Raw genomic sequence first — 17706 nt, forward strand, 5'->3', positions numbered from 1 at the left:
TGTCACATATATAACGAATATACAAACATATGTATATATATGGACAGATAAATATGCAGAATATATTAACAGGGCATGAACTGAGAGTAAACATCTAGGCTTTAGAAATGGTGTTGCTACTGTTTAGCTAGTTAGCCTCTATACGGCCACACTGTATGCACAAAAGAATAAACTGAAACCATATTTGATAATATAAAGATATAACTGTGTGATAAAACACAACCATAAGCACTTGTTCCACATGTCTTGTTAGAAAACATTAACTTCATAGCATATCCCCAAAGCAGCGGCTGCCTGTGGGATGCTGTGCACGCCTTACCCCAGCTACTTAGCTACTTAGCTAACAGCGCAGGATTTTTTTCAGGTATTTCAGGTTAGACTACAGATTACCGAGTAAGACTACAGACTTTGTGTTTATGATGTTAATCTGTGTAGAGTGATTAAATATTATGTGTGTTCAGAGGAACAGCAAGTCGTAGATATTCACAAAATGCCGTAGCTAGCATGACAATCCCAGCAAAGCGTTGCAGTTGTAATCAGAGATCAAGTGACCGTGTTCGATTTGAGAACACACTACTCTATCCAAATTCACATAATACACAAACAAGTACTACTTCACATACTACACAAGCAATATAGCACATGAAAATATCCAGATCATTAAAGTTTCACCTTGTCTCTGCATGTTCCATGTTATTCTTGTGAGAGTGTGTTACTCCATGCTGCTTCTGCTGCAGCATACTGTTTGCATGCGACTCTTGCATGCTAATGAGCGCGTACCTGTCAGGCAGTCGTGTGCAGGATGCTGCCTCAGGTCAGTGTTTGCTGCCAGAGGATGCCTTTCCATGACTGTTCCTTCGTGCACACACCTGTATGCTGTCCCCGCTCTCTGTCTGCAGCTTGACATTTGGTACGGTGAAGATAGAAGACACTGCAGGGGGAAGAGGACGCGAACGGATTAGAAGTATGTAGGCTGACAGCAAGAAGAACATTTCCAAGTGAGTTGTTGAAGATAGAGATGCTTATTAAAAAGTGAATATTTGAATATTTATTTGCAGCGAGAGTTTTCAGTGCTTTAATATTTGTGTCGGGAGGAACTGGATCTTTAAATTGCTTCGTATATGGCACAGCTCATTTCAGTTTTAAAATGACCATTCCAGTGATAACACAATCAGTTCAGCAAATGACAGAAATACGTTTCACAATTAATACCACTGGTTTGCTAACCTTAGTTTGAGTTCATTTCTATACACTATGAGTTTCAACTTGCAGAGACTCATAACTTAGTCAACAGAGCTAATGCCTTTTAAAACACACGTCCTCACTGATCTTGTTAAGGTTTTAATAAATGTTGTAAAACAAAAATGACACAATTGTGTGAGTTGTGTTGAATGTGTGAAAGTTATACTGTTGACTTTGGGATGGAGGAGTATAGACACACTGCAGAAAGAAAATAAACCATTCTAAAATGTACCATAAGAGGCAGTAACACACTTACACCAATATCTTTAGATACTGGAAAAATGCACTACTCCAGCCTGTCTTTGCAGTTGTCAGCGTAGTGTAATCTTCTAAATATCCAGGAACTCTCAAAAATGAATATGTTTACTGATATACACTCTGTAATTTGTTGTGAACAAAATAGCTCAACAATAATTGTCAAAAACTGTCCTACACCTGGAAGAACCCAGGGTCCACTGCGCCAGGATCCTGGTGCCCAACAGCAGTCAGGGTCCTGCAGGTCTGTGAACTTCTTCAAGTACTTGCATTGTCAGACCACCAGTTACCCACAGCCAAACCACTCATTCTGGTTGAGGTCACATAATGTTTTCCTCCAGACTCCTTCATTCTGTCACACATGCTCAGTGTAAACTTGCTCTCATCTGTGAAGAGAAGGGCCACGAGTTCCAGACCTGCCAATACTCACACCAGTCCAGCTGCACGGCTCTGGTCTGCGAGCACAGGTCCCACTAAAGGACACCAGGACCTCATGCCACCCTCATGGAGTCTGTTTCTGACAGCACACATGAGTAGCCTGTGGGGCTTATTTTGTGGGGCTTTAGCAGGTCAGAGGATGCTGGCCTTCTATGGCCCTCTGCAGGTCTGTCTCCTGGTGTCTCCTCCATGATCTTGGGACTGGCGTGTTAGACGCAGCACACCCACTTGAGGTGTCATGGATGGATGTGCAGTCCTGGAACAACTGGACAACCTGTGCAACCTGAATTAGGTGCAAGTACAACCTCCTGCTATCAACAGTAACAGGACGTGAACAGATTGCAAAGCTGGAGAAAAAGAGAGAGCAAAGGTCTGTGGTGACCACCTCAGAAACATTCTCTTTTCGATTGTTGTCCACTTTCAAAGCAGGTCAAATGGATTCCCACTGGCCTGTGTTTACATCCTGACTGGACAGACTGGTATCCCTGAAATTGAAAAACGTTGTGTTACACTGTGACGACCGAGTCTTCCCTTAAGCCTCCTAGGCAGTTTCTTGTGGGAATGTTCATAACGTTTTTGACTAAAGGGATGAAGACAACCGATACCGCTTGGAAATGGAGTACCACCGAATTATGTCACTGACCAATCAGCATGAAATGACCAAGTCTTCCTTTTTTTCACTTCAGACACATTATCAATGCTGTGTTTGAGAAAGCTACAAAAAGTAGGGGGTTAATTTAGCTCTTTAGCTTTATTTACTACTACTGACTGACCCCTGAGCTGGGATAGGCTCCACCCACTCCAAGCTTTTAGATAAGTGGAAGAGAATGGATGGATGGACTGACCCCTGTTGAGCCCTCAGCTGAATTACAGCTCATTTCTATACAAAGGAATTAATAGGAATGCCTTCCCTGGATTCAGTCCAAACAGAAGAAGGAACGGTGACCATTGTTTGCAGTTGTGACGCCTAAACTGCACAGCGAGGCAGATGATTATTAATCATCAAGTGAATTTGGGGGGATGTGAGATGAAAACAGAAGAAGAGCAAACAACGTCAGGGTTTTCAAACTGGTTGAAGAGCATTAGCATGTTTAATTTTTGGTTAAAAAAAATGTAAATCAGCGTGGGGATCCTCCATCTTTGAAGCTCCTTTGGCTCCTTGTCTGGAAAACAATAAGATTAAAAAGCTGCATTTTTAACCAAATTCCTCTGGGGGTGGAAAATGAATCGACGCTGTCCATTGTGAGGAGAACACATCTTCATCTCTGACTCTGAAATAGTCACAGACTTTTGCCAAGAGAGCAGTGGAACTGGAGGACAACTGCTGTGTCTCAATACTTTAATGTCTGTTCCACATCCAGGCCTGAGAGAGGGGACTTGTATTTTCTTATCCAAAGGCCTTTGCTCTTTCTCCATGCACTGCCAGACACCCACACACTCTCACTCAAATCAAATTAAAAATGTCACAAGGCAATCCGCACAGTTAACAGCAACCTCGGGAGCTCCATTGTCTCAGTAATTCTTTCATTGTTCGCTGTAATCTGTCTGGCTATTGTCTGAATAAATCCATAATACACAGGATAATAGAGCGCACAGTTGACCATAGAAAACACATTGTTCGTCAGGGAGAACACGAGACATTTCCTTGACTTTCCTTTGGCGTGTTTGTCATTATAAAAGTCAGTATATCTTTCATTTGGGTTATTTTAACTACACGGCAGTGCAGCATGCTTCCGGCGGACCGTTCCCATTGGCTCCTGTTTCTGCCAAACAACACAATCACCATGCTGCAGTCGTAGCCAAATACTCACAGCTGGAGTAATTAGCCACTTCTTTATCTCACCCTCACTCCTCATTTGCATAATTTTGACACATCCTTCCCCCACAATGGCGAGATATCATTTTACTGCTTATCCACTCCTGTCCTCATTTTCTAAACTGTTTTAATTTGCTCCCATTCTTCCCTCAGTTTGCGCCGCTGCTTCTCCTGTGGCACACTTGCATGCCGAAAAGAGAGAGATAAAGCGAGCATACAAAAATCAAACCGAGCCATCTCTTTCCTCTCTCTCACTGACCGCTGCCTTCTGATTCTTTTCAGACACGACAACCTGCTGGGTGCTGATAACAGGATTAATAATACTGAAAAATCCTAATCGGGGGGAATTAAAAATGCAGTTCTCTCATTAAAATAACCAGCGCGTCAGTGGTGGCACACTCAGGTCTGCTGAGCAGGCTTTTCACACTACTAATGAATTACAGCGTAAGGGATTTACACATGTATCTGTAGCTTGTCAGACAATATGGATAGGCAGTCATCTCTGACATACTTTCAAGCATTTCTGTAGGATTAATTGAAATGTAGTCTAACTGTGAAGCTTTGCCTAAAGCCTCTGACTGCTGCACCCAAAATACACGAGCTTGTAAAATGAAGATGCGTCAAAAGCTGGGGCTTCTTTACAGAGAGCCTTGACATGCTCTCTCTGGGCAAATAACAAGAGGAAAAATCAAACTGAGCGTATGGCAGTGGACAGCAGAGGTCCAGCTGGGCCTACTGTCTCATCGGCATCCACACAGGTGGTTGCTGGCTGCCTTCTTTACAGGCAGAGAGAGAGACGACTACGATCTACGTGAACTGAAGAAACCAAAAAAACAAAAACAGGGCAAGGCAAAAACATCCTTTTCTACTCTTCAGAAGCTTCCAAGAGAGAGCCTTGGCCTTGGCAACAAGTAAGAGACACACAGAGGTGACAGACACGTAATAAACACACACCTGCACCTGAAGTCACCGATCAACCTGACCTGCAATAATAATGGAAGCAAAGCCACATCAGAAGAGGGGAAATGGGCACACACACACACACAAACCCACATGGTGCTAACCACTGCATCATCGCGTCTGTGTAACTGTTAATATTTTTACTGTGTTTAATTAATTAATTAATAACTTAATTGAGCATTCAGCACTCCTCAGTGCTGCCTCGCAGTCCATAAAATTCTCTGGGTCCGGACCACTGTGTGGTTTAGGTTTTCTGTTTTCTGTCCACTTGCATTTCTGTGCATCTGCGATGGACCAACACTGACCTAACACTTTCAACTGGCGTATGAAATTGAGCCGACACTGCTAATGAGTGACCAAGAACCAAAGGTGGCGTATCAGGTCAGGAGACTTGTGGTTTGTTGGCATGCGTATGGTTTCGTGCACCCCGGGCTCACACTGTCAAAGACAAGTTCTGTGCAAACTGCAGCTGAGCTTTTTGGACAAGCTTCACTAACCGCCCACACTCCCCACCAGACATTTTCCTTTTCATCACATCCTGTACTATACTGCACTATTCAGTACTGAGAGCCTTCCTACTATTATGTGCTGTTCTTTTGCACAGTCATTGATATTTTCCATTCCGCACTAATAGAATACTGCACTATATTGTTCTAATGTGTACAAATATATACTATATTCTTGCATTTGACTAACTCGGCATAAATACAAGCATCATTAAGCTGTCTGAGACAGCTGCAGCTGGGCTGTGGGGTTATAAGGAGTGTCTTCGTCCTTGCAGTTCATTTTCACAGTCAGATAGAAAAAAATTAAAGCATTGTGTGTATAACGTCTGCTCAGAATTGAGTTATGACTCCAAGCATAAATGTGATGTCTGATGCAAAATGCAGCAATTCAATGCAGAGCATTTTGAAATGTGCTAATTGTCACCGAGAGCAAGTTCTGCAGAACACGCTGTTAATGATTAAGTTCAGTGGTTCAAACTACAACAATTAACTTCCTGTTATTTTCAGAACATTGCAATGGATTTGCCTCATAGCTCTCGGGAGCTGATGCTAATGCTAGCTATATGTTAGCGGGCTTCTGTACAAACATACAGTTTGTTGAATTATCCACACTACATGCTAACACAAGCCCCACTCTGTCAGACGTGTTGGCTGACTAAAGAAACATTTGGATAATTGGATTTCAGTGATAAATACTCGGGCACACATACTAAGTAAAAGTTTGCTAAATCTTACTGCTGCATCCAGACTTCCATCTCTGCACCGCCATCTTGTTCAGGGGTTTGAATACAGGTTCTAAATTATTCTTTTATAAAACCTTTGCGCCCAACGAAATATATTAAAACTAAACAACAAAGAATAACATCGTCCAGCTGTGCTGTTGTTTTTTAGAGTTTAATTTGATATATAACAGTGATTTGATTTAATATCACGTGACTGACAGACACTTGCTTATGTCAGGTGGAAGAAATAAAAGCATGTCCCTTCAAATTTAAGTGACTCACATGTGTCTGTATGTGTTTCATAGCCTGTATTGGATTTTTTCTGTGTGTGTATGTTTCCAAAAGATAAATTAGAAGACAATAATGGACAGTCATGACTTGAACTGATTCATGAGGATGTTTTAATTGAGCACAGACCTCTGCCTGCATACACATCCCCCATTAACAATATGGCAACTGTGTTAACGCATCATTTGGATGTACAGTAATCACCAAGGATCTCAGAAGGATCTCAGCTTTCCAGATCATTTTATTTCAGACTTCCTCAGCCTGTCAGTAGTTCATGCAGCCAAACAGAAGCTTGTTCACACTTTTTATTTCTTTAGTGAGCAGACAGAATTGAAAAGGACACAAAGTCAGCAGAGAGCCTTGAACTGGCTTTTCCTTGGGTGTGGGCAGGATCTCAGCGGTCTCTATCAGCACTGAATTTTAATACATGGTGGCAAATGGCTGCGACACTGCAGGCAATGATGATGTGTTACGTACTGTCCTGCAGCTCCCAGAGCCGTGGAGGAAGGTTGCTGAAGTATTCATGGTTCAGTGCTGCCTGAGCTGACAGCCGGTTCTTTGGGAAGCACTGGAGGAACTTGGAGGCCAACTCCTCAGCATGGTCCACATAGCCCAACCTTAAACACACAGTTACACATAGTCAGACACCAGAGTGACATCGAAAAGACACGTGAACAGTATATCTGGAGATATATTCATTGGAAACAGGCAGTAAAGGCATCCAAGTAAAATACAGTCAGTTTGTTCTAAACACTGACAGAGCAACTTTCTCCAATTCACAGAGCTGCTGACAACAAAAAGCAAGCGGTTTAATTATGCTGAAGGTTTGCTGACTCGAGAGGAAAAACACATCTAAGAAACGCACACATGCAAAAGCTCACACCTTTTTCTTTTGAGTCTGAATCATACATGTTGACTGGGTCACCGTGAGAAACAATGAAAGGCCTCATTAAAGAAAGAGCTCAGACAGGCGCCGACTGTGTGTGTGTCTGTGTGTGTGTGTGTTCGAACTGGGAGTCACTGAACTCCTGAACCAGCCCAGCTAGCAGCGCAGAGGGAGAGGAAAGATTGAAAATAAGCGAATAGCAACAAATCCAGTCAGTAATTAGGCATCTACTGCATTAAATAAACATGATGTTATTCTGCGCTGCTCACCGGCCCCACGCTCGCAGTACTCAGAACGCCTGTCATGTTCTCTGGGTTTCTCGTGGCTGACTCCCTACTCTAGCACTCTGACAGCCACTCCCATGACTCTCAGAGGGGATCTCGACTCAACTTATCAGCGGAGAGATGCAGGGAGGATAAATCTCTGTTCAACTCATCAACGCCACTCAGAACAGAAGCAGAGATAAAGTTAATGAAGTCCATCAGGGCCTCTACAAGCCTCTTTCTCATACTGGGCGTAACTTTACTGAAAACTTTGAAGACAAACCAGACAGTGTGTGAAAGTGTACCGATAGATTAAGGCCTGCTGTTCTATGGTTTTCTGTTTTAGAGCCAAATGATAACATTAGGATTAAGATGGAAGAGGTAACAGCCAAGATTTTGTGCAACTATTTAATATTTTGGAAGCTCAAGCAGACAATATACCACAAACAGGTTAATCTAAGCGCTTCATTAAACAGAAAGCATCCAGGTGTCGTGTTTTGCTGTGTGGCAGGCAGGAGGAAGGACCCAAATGATGGACGATTAAACTCAAAGTGCAGCTTTATTCACTGGAAACACTCTCCATATGAAATTAACTCTACAAAAAAACCCTCATACAGGAACTAGAACCTAAACTGGACTCGGGAAACTAAAACTAGGAAACACACAGACCGAAACTCAGACTCAGGACACACAAGCTTTACACAGCAACTGGGGAGACTGAGGGAACGCAGCGACTCGTGGGATACAGGAAAATCACAGAGCGGACATGGGAACAGGGAGGAAGGGCTACGATCACTAGGAACTGGGCGCAGACCCAGTACTGTGACAAGTGTGTGACATCTAAACTGAATGAAAATGAGCTTCAGGTGTTGATTCTGATACCTGATGTCAGCACGATGAGACAAATGTACAGATCCGAATGAGACGGGAACATTTCAAGCCCAACCTCAGACACAACTGTCGAGTCATTATTCTCCATTTCCAGCTTCAGTCTTTTATTGTTTCCATCCTAACTGATTATAGTTACTGAGGGGATATCATGTTTCCTCAGCAGTCACTATAGACCATTGTGTCTGCTTTAATTTCAACATACTTTGTTTTTGGGTTTTTTAGTCTCTAAAAGGAAGAAAAAATAATCAGGCCAATTGCTGTCTCACAGGCCTGAATGGACGGACTAGCACCGGTCCGTGCCCCGGGGGTTGGGGACCGCTGCTCTATACTCCATCCCTACTGGCTACAATACATACATATGAATTTTACTTACATATCTACCACATATGAGTGAACGACATGTAACTGAAGCCACACCAGCTCAGATGTTGGTGTAACAAAGTCCACGTCTAGTGTTGGGAAACCAGGACATCTTGATGAGAAATGAGGCTAATGTGAGAACATTAAACTAATAGACTGCTACTCTATCAGCTGTTTTAGTGAAAGAGGTTATATACGATGTATTGGGAACTATGGATGAGCAAAAGACCAACATTCATACGGACAAAGAAGCACCTGGCAGCTCAGTGCTATAATATTGAAGCTGTAGACCCAGAAGCTGCAGCACAGTGGAAGCAATTGTGAGCAGTATGGACCAACAGCAACAGCGGCTGCATCTACTGAGCTGAAGATGAAAACTGTGGCCAAAGTCCAGGTGGCCTCCCAACCAAGAGCATGACTCCCCAGCTCACCGACCGTCCAATCACAGGAGACGCTTCCAGATCTGCATATTGCAGATCTATGTATCATCCCCACTTCCAGTTTCACTAAAGCTGAAAAATCAAAAAAATTAATCAAAGAATTAACTAATAATCTATATTGAGATGAAAACATGGGGCCCGTAATTTACATTACTGTGAGGCTAATATGACCATGTAGCTGGAGCTACTGCGTTAGAAAACAAATCTTCCAATGAAACCTTTAGAGATGGACCGATCCGATATTACGTATCGGTATCGGTCCGATACTGACCTAAATTACTGGATCGGATATCGGCGAGAAATAAAAAATGTAATCCGACCCATTAAATATGAAAAAAGCATCTCACAAAACTTGCGACACGGCGTAACTCGGCTCATAACCGTAGCACGTTGAAGCAGTATGTCATGTGATAGAGCGGCTGTGTGTATTTGTAGCCTCGCTACCAAACCAGCATTTCATCTCCGAGGAAGTTATCCCAGAGAGAAGTAAAGCAAGTGTGTAAGTTCATCTCTGAATGTTTGTAAAGCATTCCAGCGTTAAGCTTAACAACCGATATATGGAGCGACTGCCTCTCTCTCTGCTGCTGCTACTTCAATCATGAAACCGATCAATGATCAGCTGATCGGCTTTTCTGTCGAGAGTCCGTCTCTCTTCTTTGTTTTTGGCCCACTTTGCACCAGAAAGAGGAAACCAGCGGCTGAACAACAGCAGAACGTTTAACCTTGATAAGCTGTTGTTAGAATGTATTTAATATTACTTTCTACACCAGGATCCTTTTCACGTAGCTGACGGCTGGTAACTGTGCAGGGGCGGATCTAGCAAAGTTTAGCCAGGGGGCCGATAGGGCATGAACAGGGAAAAGGGGCACAAAGACATACTTTTCTTTCTTATTCTCATTTAAAATGTCTCGCTTTTAATAAATAATTATCTGAATCTTACACCCAAAGTTTTAATCTGATGTAAAATGTATAGAAGTCCATTACTATACTGTATATAGTAACTGTTAAGTCTAATATACCCTAGTAAGCTACAGTACTTTTTCCTTTGGGAAGGAACCATCTGTGCAGTCTGCAATTCTGTTGAAGAAAGATTTTGAATCTATTTAATTATTCTTGAAAAATAATTTATTTCTGTGCATTTTTTTTCACCCTGCATCAAATTAAAGTTGATTACATCGATTAAGCATCATGAGGTGGAGGGTGGGGGGTGGTTCCCTATTTTTTTTTTGCTGGGAGTTTGCAACCCTATTAGTTAAGTTGCTTAATATTTCTGCTAAGTACTCTTTAAAATACCAGAATAGGGAGGATGGAGCAGGTTTAAGTTTATTAGATTGATCAGTGTTGCTGAACTATGAAATATTTTGGGTGCAGTGTATTTTTTACATACAGGTTTAACAAAATAGCTTTAGTGTTGTTGTTTATTTAAACTTGAGTATGAACTTATACAAAATGCAGCAAGATATTAAAAAAACAGTTTTATTGATTAAAAAACACACAATATCGGATTCATATCGGTATCAGCAGATATCCAAATTTATGATATCGGTATCGGACATAAAAAAGTGGTATCGTGTCATCTCTAGAAACCTTATGAAGTGCCTTTGTTTAGTCGCGGTCTGTAAGTGAAGCTGGATTCAGGTGTTGTCTTTTCTCTGCAGGCGCACAGAGTGCAGGCACATAGTTGTCGGTGTGAAATCTCCTGCATATCAGTATGTTGGCCTTTGAAAGCTGCTGATGCATGGTAGGTGTGCATTCCTTTCTGCTATTGCTGCCAACTTAGCTGAGCGAACGAGCCAACATCTGCATTAAGATCGATAGTGTCTCCTGTGGCTATCAAACAGATCTAGGTGATGACACATTCACAGCAGGCTGAGGCATTCCTTCTTCACTGGAGCATGGCAAGTGCTTTTTCATGGTAATCCATCAAAATAACTACAGGAAGGACTTTCGAGAAGCGAGGCAGAGGAGACCACCTGCCTCTATTGTCTCGTCACCACAACTGAAAGTAGCAGAGGAGACCTTTCATCTCGGCAAAGAAGCCGCTGGGAGCTGTTTAGGTAGAAAGCTTTTGTGTTTTTTGTCTGAAGAATTTCTATGAAATGCTTTCACCATGTCTGACTAATTTACTGATGAGATTGTTGAATAAAAAACAAGTGTGAAGGCAGCAACACATGACCAAACAGGCCCCAGTGTGCAACTGATCTGAGGATAGCAGTAGTTGTTTTCCACCTCACTTTTCGTTTAATAAAGTAATTGTAGTACTCAGTGGTGAATTTTACCACTGGCATATACTCGTGCACATCGCAGCAACCTCATGCACAAAGACTACCCATCGACGTTCCTTTAGTACCTACAGACCATCATTTAAATGTCAAAGCCAACCTGGGTTTTTATGTGTTCCCCATCTTCTAATGAAGGGTCTCAAACTTTATACATAAATATTTAAATAACAGATCTGATCAACCAGATGTTCTTCCTCTCGCCTCCAGGGGCACTGGGGTTCAACAGGTTATGTGTTTACTGTTTAATTACTTTGTGAGGTATGAACAGCCATAAGGGAAATTTGCATCTGTAGGAAAAAAACTGTAAAACTTGTGAAAACACAGTTAAAAGTCCAAAATTTCTGCTTGTGGTTGTTTGTGTTGAGCGGCAGATCAAACAAGAATTATAAATGGCTTCCAGCCTAATTCAGGCCTGTGAGACTCATTTAGACACTCGATATCACTGAAATGCAGACAGGCGATGATTTTACGTTTTAACTAATTTCTTCACTTTTCTCGACGAGCTTGTCTTTGAATCCGGCTCCCCGTCTCTCTGTGTACCTGGCCTGTACCACAGTACCTCTGCCCCCCCTTCCTTCTTTCACATAATGGTATGATCCCAGTGTGTCGTTGCGTGTGATTGGCCGCATGGTGTGCCCATCAAAATAAAGTCACACCACTGCCTGCATGGATTCGCAGCAGGGCTGAAGTTTCGGCTCCCAGGTATCGATGGGATATTAATAATATGACATTTTTAATGGGCCAGATGTGGCCCGCGGGCCATACGTTTGACACCCTTGCTTCCAACAGGATAATGCACCATGTCACATGTTCAAATCATCTCAAACTGGCCAATCAGACTTTGGCAGTCACCAGATGTAAAGTCAAACCTTTGGAACGGTCGAGCCACATCGTGCAGATCTTTGAGGAACCACCGTCCGTTTTGAATCTATGCCACAAAAAAGGTCTAACTGGGTCTGACGAGGTGTAACTAATGAAGTGTCCGCTGAGTGTATTTTTAGGCCCTAGCAACACTTGGTTTGAAGTAAGGGAAAGATCTGGTTTACATTTCATTTGCATTTCAACAAAAACACCACCTTTAATTTCAAAGCTGCTGTTGTTGCTGCGACCTGACCACAGCGCCGTGTTTTGTACTCTTGTCACCTGTGACACAGACTTAAATGCAGTACTTTAACAAAAACTTTGCCTCTGGCCGTTGGGGGAAACAACTGTACTACAATACACGTCAAAGCACACAAACACATAAAACCCCCATAGACACAGATTGATTTCCTGTCCATCAGCCGTCCGCATTTTCACAGCTGGAAGAAAAACAGTGCAGCAGAGAAAAATGGCTGATGGAAACCAGAAACACAGAGAGCACGAGGGGGTGAGCCAAGTCTCAGGGCAGGACATAGTGAGTGTATATATGTTCATATCAAATTCACCGTTCCCTGGACTGTGATGAAAGGCAGCTGAGAGGAAGTGATGGCCATTAACATTCCACCTCACTTTCTTTCTGCACATTTTTATTTCCTCCTGGACTCGAGCAAAACCAGGAGACTGGGAGGGACCGGTGGGACCGAGGAATCCACCACATTTATGTCTGCTTTTCATTTGTCATCGGATGCTTCAGTTCACTTCTTTAAAGGATCCTTCTATAAAAATCATTATATCCTACATTAGTTGTTTTCAAATCAAACCCATCCAACTGAAATACTTACTCTGAGAACTTGTGGATCAACTATACTTGTTTCCTAAAGTAGCCTCTCAGAAACACGTCGAATTTCATACCATAGAAAACACCAACCAGCCAATAAGCAATTAACTGTAAGTGTTGGGGTCAAACTGATATCCCGGACAGGCCCCAGCTGATGTTACAACACAGCGTGAAAGCTTAAAATCCCGAGTGTTTCAGTTACTAATCAGTTAATATTATTAACCCTTTCATGCATGAATTATGACAACCTCAATCAATATTTTTATTCATCTTTAGTCATGAAAAAAAGATTTTTGAAGTTCATTTTTTTTAAATGTACTTTTCAAAGAGTTTGTTACATGTTCACTTAGGTGGAAAACAGACATTTTGACTTATGAATTTAGTATGGAGTGACACATCAGTGTCCAACGTAGTGGTTTATGTGCAAGTATACCATCAACACTGACACAAATACAAGCAAACAGCCTTTGAATAGCTGACCACTGTAGTGACCACTATGTGTGAAAGGGTTCATATTAATGTTTGGGGGTAAAATGCATAACTGCAGCCAGGAGAACATGATGACGTGTAGCATGAAATAAGTGCTGCAGGGATGATGTTTTGTATGCCATCCCAGAAGTTAGCATCACTGTGGTCCCTTTAACAAAGAGCCATGCTTCTGCATTATCGTGTAACACAGGAAATAAAAATGTATATGATCATTTCCATAAGGAGAAATACCAGTTTGAAGTATGAGTACACATTGTTAGAAGTAAAACAGCAACATTAGGATTTAAAATAAATGAGATCATTGAGGTAGAAGTCAGCATCATCACCATGAAACTTTTGTATTTTGTATCATACGACATTAAATGTCCTCAACTCTCTCTGATCCACTTGTTAGCAAATGCATATTATATGAGGAAATGTGAAAACATGTAAGGGTTACAGTGAATAAAGACATCTAACCAAGAACTCGTTCAGAAAAAACAGTGATTTGAAGATGAGGGAAGCAGAAGCAGAAGAACCATTTCCAGGTTGTAGGACTTACTGTTCTTATTCAAAGATAAAAATCCAAGTGTAAATTAGAAACAGACTCCCTGGTTTTCATGTCCTAGCACTAAGGGCATGTTTTCTAGGTTTGAATCTTGTTATTGACACTCATCTTGTTTCATTATAAATAAGATAGACTGATGCAAGTGTAACCAGCTCTGTGACTCGTGACCCAGGTCAGAACATGAACTCCAAATGACTCCGGCGATAGCGACAGAATGTTTGGCACATCATGGGAAGCAATTTGTGGCAGATTCTTTACTTTACAGATTAGAGGCACAGCAGATTCTCTGGGGATTAAGGATGACCTGTGTAATTATTCCAAATCACAGGAGGCACGCAGTTCTTAGTATCCTGTGTGATGAGGGCTTTAGTTAGCGACGTCGAATCTTCGCTCCAGCAGCTATACTTTGTGATTGTAGCTGATTAGACAGCTGGAGTTTTATATAAATCACTTCCCTGCTGCTTATTTCAAATTCCCTCTGGAAAACAGTCACACTCCCCTCTTGCCCGCCGTTGTCTCCACTCCAGATGTACGCCTGGGGCAAACAGTGGCACACATCTGGGAGAAGCCCTGACTGCCAAGCCCTGCCCTTTTCCTGCCTGATGTCTCACAACACAAGTCACACATATGATGTTGCAGTAATGCTGCATGCAGGCTTGTGCACACACACACACACACACACACACACACACACACACACACACACACACACAGAGCTCACTTACTTATTCCAAGCTTGTCTGAGCTTCTTTGCGCTGTACACTGTAAAGCGGTCTGCAATGAGAAAAAAACAACAAGCAATTAAATGTCTGCACTAAGAGCTGCTGCTGGGTTAATGACACACCTGCTAAAACACCTTCAAAACAAACTTCTACGTGCACGTCTCAGCAAATTATGAGACATAGATGCTGCAATAATTAATTGTAAACTACGATTTTTCAAATAGTGGCAGGGCCTTAGCTTACCCTCACAGACAAGGGCCGCCTATTTCCAGATCTTTCCTTGTGTTAACTGGCTGCTAATCTCCACCCAGCACAGCTCACTACTGCAGTGTTGCTATTGTGTTTCTGTCTTTTTCAAATCGGGCCATTTTCACTTCCACATTTTTATTCTTGTATTCTACTAAAGTAGTTCTGCAAGATTCAAATCAAACTAATCAAAAAGAAATAAACATAGCCTCGGTGCTTTTAGTTCCTATTGCTTTAAGCCAGCTGCCTTTTGATTGGCTACCTCTTAGATTTGGACACACAGCAAGGGCTGTTTGTCTGTGATGACAAAATTAGACATATCTGCTTTCAATCATGTCCTATAGAGCCACACGTAGAAAGAAACTGCATCAAACTGAGCATTTGCAGTATAAAAATGGCAGTAAAACACCTCAAAAACTGCAAAAAGATACATTTTGGTAAAGCAAGTACTTTGAATCAGTTAGTGCTGCAGTAACTAGCTTGTCAGACTTTAACTGCAACTTCATGTGAACCACAATCAAAAGCTTAAATACATTTAGTTTGGGATCCATTTAAATCTTCTTCTTTGGTTCTCTGGCTCTGCAGGCAGCACCTCATCCTGAAATACATTTTTTGGTCCCACATTTTAAAAACAAAGCTAACAGTGTGAGGTTTGCCACAGAGGCAAGTTCCTACATTATACAGTCACACTCATGAAACGTGCAAACAAAAATATACATGCAATGCTGTGCAAAGCTCGACTGTGACTGTAAGTAATACCTTCAACACTGTGCTCTTCAGACTGAGCTGTGCTGGACAGTTCACTGGATCATCTTAAAGGAATGCAGCCACAATCAATGTAATTAATTCAACTTTGTCTGGAATCCTAGAAATGTGTGCTGTAGTAAAGGCCTGCGACGACCAGGCAAAGCAGCTTAATGTTATCACACAAAGTGTTGCTTTGTGTATTAGTTTGCCAAAATGAGGACTGGAAAATGAATGAAATCCTCTTGAGCAATGCAGTGTGAGCTATGTGCCTCTGCTGCAAGGCCAAACCACATTAAATTGTCATATTTTCAAGAGGAGTTTGGTGAAGCAGTGTCTCCATGCTTCTGCAGCTATGATCACTATGCAGTGAATGTGTGAAGGCTCAGCGCTCTTCTCTTAATTACAGCCAAAACTGCCATGTGGGCGTGCAGTCAGCTACTGCACAAGCTAGCCAGCCACCCAGTCAGCTAGTCCGTCTGGACTCCCACACCGTTGGCCTGATCCAGCTAGCCGGCAACCCGACAGCCTGTTCCAGCATCAGCCTGCAGCTTGTAAGACAACCAGCAGTGGGTCCTGTCGCCCAGGCTGGTGTCAGGTGTGCCGGCCTGAGCTGACCAGAGCTCGCTGAGCACCAGGGGAGACGGCTCCAGCTATCAGCAGAAGGAGGGGTGGAGCCAGGCTGTGCTGGGAAAACATGCACACTGGTGCAAATGTTAGTCCTTTCTTTAAATACCACAAAACATGATTATTGAAATATATTTGTTAATATGTCAGAATCACAGCTCAAACCAATCAGGACCTTCATTATAATGTGTCTGAGGTGTTGGTCAGACTGTCTGCATGTTTGTACCTGTCTGCACCGTGCAGCTGTGTTGCAAGTTTTATATCTGCCCACCCTTCAAGGTTTAATTTTCAAATATGCAGTCTGAGCTGGACCATGACTGAGACCAAGAGCGGAGGGAGGCAGCTAAAGGGAGATATGGCTGGAAGTGAGGAAGTATCTGTGGAACCTTTTCATTACCACAGAAATGTGGGGGAAAAAAAGTGGCGCCTTCACTCTGAGGCCAAGCCGCAGCATCGTGTCTGAAAGTGCAGCGATGTATTCCAGGTTGGAGTGGGACAGAAAAGAAAGACAGGTAGGTGCTGCAGAATTTATGTGGAAGTAACAGAGAAATATGTTACTTCCACGGCACAGCAGTGATACAGTCGTGTGTTTTTGGACGGCTGAGAGACCTCCATTGGCTGAGAGGAGCTCAGTCCTGCTGAGGAAACTCTGCAGACTGACGCAACACTGCCACCTGCTGCTCACTGCAGCCTGAGACATGTGTAGACGCTCGTGTCTATACACGTTTCAAATACTGCAGAAAAACAAAGTTAGTAACAGATTTTTATTGTTGCAAATATAGAGGAAAAATACTCAGTAGTTTGTCTTTGCATCTGTCTTCACACTTAATCACAGTTCTAAGCTGCAGTAACTCTTTACCACTCAGTGTGTCAGCAGGGACTGGTCAGCACAGTCAGTTTTGTTTCAGCACCATGCACTGGTGGTTTGCACACAGTATCTCCACAGAACTACTGTAGCTACTCAGCTATAATTTTCATTATATGTTGTTTTAATGAGCTCTGCTACTGATCTCCTTTATTCATCTATCCATCTCTTTATCTGCTTATGTCGGCTAGCCTGTCATTTAGTTTTGTGTAAGTGTTAGCATACAACACAATATCATTCAGATTATGGAGGCTACAGCTGTAGTATAACACCTGCTATCATTAAGGGTTACCGTTCATCCCCTGTACTTCACTTGTTGGGCACTTCTTCTTCTTTCGTCCTCCAGTTTCCTCTGATTTTTTTAAAGACACACTGCTCACCCACTAAGACATATTAAGCTTTTTTGCTACAATCATTT

General features: G+C 42.4%; 1 protein-coding gene across 3 annotated transcripts in view; it reads right to left on the bottom strand.

Annotated features, from left to right (window-relative positions):
* Positions 1–17706, bottom strand: part of cdk14 (cyclin-dependent kinase 14) — a 222456-nt gene that overhangs the window by 49391 nt on the left and 155359 nt on the right. For all 3 annotated transcript variants that reach the window (XM_039619836.1, XM_031742665.2, XM_039619838.1), the window contains 3 exons: positions 14810–14858; positions 6705–6844; positions 781–931 (listed from right to left, as the gene is read on the bottom strand). In XM_039619836.1, the coding sequence (XP_039475770.1) occupies positions 816–931; positions 6705–6844; positions 14810–14858 (305 nt within the window). In that variant the 3' untranslated portion in view covers positions 781–815. The remainder of the gene's footprint in view (positions 1–780; positions 932–6704; positions 6845–14809; positions 14859–17706) is intronic.

Source organism: Oreochromis aureus, linkage group 11, assembly GCF_013358895.1.
Source record: "Oreochromis aureus strain Israel breed Guangdong linkage group 11, ZZ_aureus, whole genome shotgun sequence".
NCBI lineage: Eukaryota > Metazoa > Chordata > Actinopteri > Cichliformes > Cichlidae > Oreochromis > Oreochromis aureus.